Source organism: Penaeus monodon, chromosome 1, assembly GCF_015228065.2.
Source record: "Penaeus monodon isolate SGIC_2016 chromosome 1, NSTDA_Pmon_1, whole genome shotgun sequence".
NCBI lineage: Eukaryota > Metazoa > Arthropoda > Malacostraca > Decapoda > Penaeidae > Penaeus > Penaeus monodon.
In genome coordinates this window covers 9,419,863-9,424,862 of record NC_051386.1, presented here as the reverse complement: position 1 = coordinate 9,424,862, position 5,000 = coordinate 9,419,863, and the positions used below count along the sequence as shown (strand labels likewise).

The following is a 5,000-nucleotide window of genomic DNA, read 5'->3' as shown; positions in this document are numbered from 1 at the left end:
ACTGGCTGATGGAAAGAAAGAGCAGTGACAAGCTATTTCTTATTAGAATATATATGATGGAGGTATGTCAGCCTTAGCTGCCATGCGAAGCTTACAGGCAACGCCATAGGTGGACTTCGTTGTGTTAGCACGGCTTTATGAAGTTAAGAGCTGCCCATACCCTTAATTTTGCTTTCTCTAGAATTCTTTTTATACCTAATAGTGTCGTTTAATATGTGCAGTTTGGCTATCAAATTAGTTTTTGTGTGGTCCAATTTGAAATACCCATACTTGATAGGATTATTATAGAGAAACCAAGAGAGTCAAGCTCTTGCTTAAATTGGTATTTAAAGTCAAGAAATTAAGTGTTATATAAATTTGATGCATCCGTTATTAAGATTATGTCTTACATTACTGTGGTGGAAATCAAAACCTATTTATAGTGCAGATACTGTGTGAGAACTGATCCCAGTGATTGTCTGTTGATATTTGTCATTTGATAGAACATCACCTGTCACTAATGGGTTAAACATACTCAGAACACATATATTAGCTTATATTTGGGCAAAATCATTCAACACAGAGACCACTTATCCTGTGATATCAGGGCTGGCTGGAAACTGTAGCCTGTTCTTGATCCTAGTGTCTTCAGAATACTTCATTTTATTGCATATTGCTTGCATAGGAAGTGATGAAAGTATAAGATTCTACACAATGGTATCACTGTTGCATGATTGTAATATCAGAATGCCCAAAGCCAGATAATTATATGTTTTTCACAGGTGTTTTATCATGAATATTTAAAGATGGATTGCATGTGGCCCTATTTAGATTTTTTGTCATAATATAGGATAGATAAGTAGAAGTTGAGCTAGATAAAGAGTACATTCTTAATAATAGTAGATGTTCCAGGTAGACTAAGGTTGACACTGTAAATTATGAGAATATTTTAGTATTAACAAGCTCATTTTAAACTAGATTTTACTTTTATCCTGGAAGGAATAAGAACAGACCATTGTTAAAGAATAAGTATTGATTTAGGCTTATGAGGTTAGAGCTTAAGTAGATTTTGTTGAAGTTTAGGGTAAATTGACCCTTTTTGCCCAGGGTGACTCAGTCATTTTTAAAAATTAATCCTTTGTCTAATGCCTAATTAGCACCCTTAACATTCATTACAATACAGTTTGAGGAAATGTATGGATTATCTTTGTAGATGTGTGTGTGTGTGTGTGTGTGTGTGTGTGTGTGTGTGTGTGTGTGTGTGTGTGTGTGTGTGTGTGTGTGTGTGTGTGTGTGTGTGTGTGTTGTGTGTGTGTGTGTGTTTATATATATGATATATAATATATATATAAATATCATATATATATATAAATATCATATATATATATATATATATATATATATATATATATATATATATATATATATAACATATGATTTATATTTTATGTACATGTGTATGTATATATGTATGTATGTATGTATGTATGTATATTCAGTACAGTACAATAAAAGGAAATATATGGAAAACTATTATATATATATATATATATATATATATATATATATATATAATATATATATATATATAATATATAATATATATTACTATATATAATTATATATATTATAATATATTATATATATATATATATATAAATATAATATATAATATATATATATATAATATATTATATATATATATATATATATATATAATATATATATATAATATATATATTATATAATATATATATATTATAATATATATTAATATTATATATATATAATATATATATATATTATATATATATATATATATATATATATATATTTATTTATATTTATATATATATATATTAATCAGGATTAATCATCCTTTCAGTGTTTACATTAACTTTGCTCCATGGTGGGATAAGGTTTGTTTTTAGGCTTTTTAGATAGAATAAGTAGAAAGATGAGGATAAAATTGCAGAGATTTGCCTTTTTCTATTATTTTTCAGTAATATGTTTTAGTCGTTTAACCTGAGAGTAACACGTTAATGAGAAGGAGAATTTTTTTTCTGAATTGAATATTGGAAAACAGATGTATCAGTGTCAGTATTGCATTTAATCATACATAGTTAAATCAGTGGGAAATCTCTATGGCAGGTTTTATGGGTGTGAAGTTGGGTTCCCTTAGCCTTATCTTATCAGACTTTGAAATTAGCCTTAACCAGGTTTAGCCATGGTATCTATGGCATGGGTTCTGAACCTAGGGCCCATGGATGAGTTCCAGGAGGTCTGTGAGGATCAGATAAAAACTAACATTTATATCCACTCGTCCTAATCAACGGATTCCCATTAAAAATAAATAAATAAAAGAAAATGCATCATGTCACAGTTGAAGGAAAGACTAGTATATGTTCTCATTATATATAGATGAAATGATGAAATAAAGTACATTATACACATTGCATGCAAAGTTGTGATTACATGAATATTTTGAAGGAAGGGGATTCATAGCTTTTATCAGATTCTTAAAGGTGTCTGTGACTCTAACAAGGTTAAGAACCATATGTGGTTGATAGGTTGCATCTATCACTCATCTGGTGGTTTATCTTTTTGTGGAGTGGGTGTGAGTTCATACTGTTATGGCTATAGATGAAGGTGAGTTCTACAGGGGAGTCAGAGAGGCTCCCCACTTGGCAAAGGACTGGATAGTCCTTGTGTTGCTGCTGCTTGCTGTAGTGTTCTGGAGGATCAAGAGTTGCTGATCTCATATCTGAATCCCAGAGCTTAAAGATTTGAAAACTGTATCAGCGAACCACCTGGCATACCTGGCGTAGAAGGGTGAAACAAATTAAGACAGGAGGCCATGGTGCTATACTGAACAATGCATCAGTATGTAGAATCAGCTTCTCAAGGGACAAATCAGAAGTAAGAGAAACTTAAAATTACCCTGCTGGCTATGCTCTTGGCTGCAGTATATATATATTTTTTTAGGTAATGAAGCTAAAAAGAGGCTTCAAACATCCTTTTGAGAGGCTATTTCTCCCCAACAATTGCAGCCAGGGCCAAACAAATACAGAACTTAAAGCAGTTTTGACTGCACATAATGCAAAGACATCATCCTGGCATGAGGGGTATGATGTGGTAGGATGTTCACTGTCATCTTCTTGCTTGATTTTGTTAAGTATAAATATCATAACAAGTTCTTCATCTTTCACAGGTAGCCATGGACAGCGGTGGGGGTCATAGTGGTCCTGGTGACGGGGGAGAGAGAGTGCCTGACCTCAGCTCCAGGAAGGATGTTTCAGGCAGTGGCAACACCAGGATAGAGAAGGAGACCACTAGGACACCCTCTGACAGATTGCTCATGGGTTAGTCCACTGGGGCAGGCTGTGCTCTTTACCTTGTGATAAAATTTGATAAATATATATATATATATATATATATATATATATATATATATATATATATATATATATATATATATATATATATATATATATATATGTATATATGTATGTATGTATGTGTAATATGTGTAAATGCACATCTCTTTTCTTGTCGTTTTTATGAAAATATTTGTAAGAAATGTTTCTGAATTCATTCTCCTGGAGTTCCCTCCCTTTTTTTTTAAATAATAATAATAATTGTCATTCAGATTTTTATGTTTTGTTTTGAGTATATTGTAAACTTGGTTACTTATTCTGCACAGCAGGTGATAGATGGAGCCAAGAGGAAAATAGTGCGGTAACACCTAATGAAGTCAACCAAATTTTGAGATTGCCCAGTGCTCACCCCCTTACCAATGGCATGCCAACTGTAAATGGCATTCACAAAGTTCAGTCTGGACTCCCTGTTCAAACTGGGGGAGTTGGCTTACATGCATCAGAAAAGCATAGTGAACAGTCTCTGCTAAACAACAACTTGATTGAGGATAAGTGTAACCTTCGCTGTGCTGATGAGAAGTCATATTGCCTGTATCATAAGTTCCCAGCCAAAGTTAACAACAATGTTTATCCGGAAAAGGGAACCACGGTAAAGGATGGGATGGATGAGTATTTTCAGATGAATGCTCCTCTCTCCGGGAAGCTGCCAATGCAGTCGCAGCAGCAACATCAACAGGCTCCAGTAAGGCGTAACGAGTTGAGTCCCAGCAGAGATCCCCCTAGGTACCCTGATCAGCTTAATCTTCTGAATGGGGAAGAGGAGGATGAGGATGATGGCTGCATCTACACATATAAGGGGGAAAACTTTGAGGCCAACCTCTCACACCTTATTGACATGTGCCTCAGTTGTGGGTTGCCTAACACAGAACGTAGTGTCGATGGTCAGGAACTGTTGAATGGTGTCCGCAGGCCTGACCCACCCGAGCAGAACAATCTGTTCTCACCAGAAATGGATTTTTTAGAAATGGACTTTGACCCTGGACCAAATGGGGATGGTGCCGTAGATTCTGACTGTGAAGACAACTGTCTTGACGAGTGTGATAGTAGGTTAGTTAGGGAAAATGCTGCTGCCTTTAGTGTTGCCGGTGCTTTGAATCCTATAAGTGTTTTAGACAGAAAAGCAAATAATTATTGTCCTGAAATGAGGAACCTTATGTGTAAACGGTGTGAATCTAGTATACGCGATGGTAAAATTGACAATGTGGCCTTGAATCTGAGTGTGCATGAAAACTCTTATGTTACTTTTGGTAGAGGCCCAAGTGCTGGCTTAGACGATAGACCAGCAGTTGGGAGCAGTGTCCTCAATGTGCCAAGAGATGCAATGAATGTCCCCAAAGACCTAAATGTAGAATTAAATCAGTTCAGTGAGGCAGGAAGTTGTTCAGAAAACAGAGCTGCAGCTCCACCACAGGAAGAAGAGTATGATCCTCCTGATAATGACAGTGTGGAGAACAACTTAGGAATGGGTGACATGGACATGATAGATGAAGATTTTGGTGATGAAGCAGATGATGAAGATGGTGACGACAGCAATTCTGAAAGATACGAATCATCAGTAAGGTACCCCCATGCTAACGGTAGCAG

The 5,000-nt window shown here is 34.9% G+C and overlaps 1 protein-coding gene across 5 annotated transcripts in view; it reads left to right on the top strand.

Annotated features, from left to right (window-relative positions):
* Window positions 1-5,000, top strand: part of LOC119588941 — a 40,751-nt gene that overhangs the window by 833 nt on the left and 34,918 nt on the right. For 3 of the 5 annotated variants that reach the window (XM_037937855.1, XM_037937701.1, XM_037937581.1), the window contains exons 2-3: window positions 3,191-3,341; window positions 3,683-5,000. The exon at window positions 3,683-5,000 is cut by the window's right edge. In XM_037937855.1, the coding sequence (XP_037793783.1) occupies window positions 3,197-3,341; window positions 3,683-5,000 (1,463 nt within the window). In that variant the 5' untranslated portion in view covers window positions 3,191-3,196. The remainder of the gene's footprint in view (window positions 1-3,190; window positions 3,342-3,682) is intronic. The other 2 variants (XM_037937778.1, XM_037937633.1) reach the window with 1 other exon arrangement.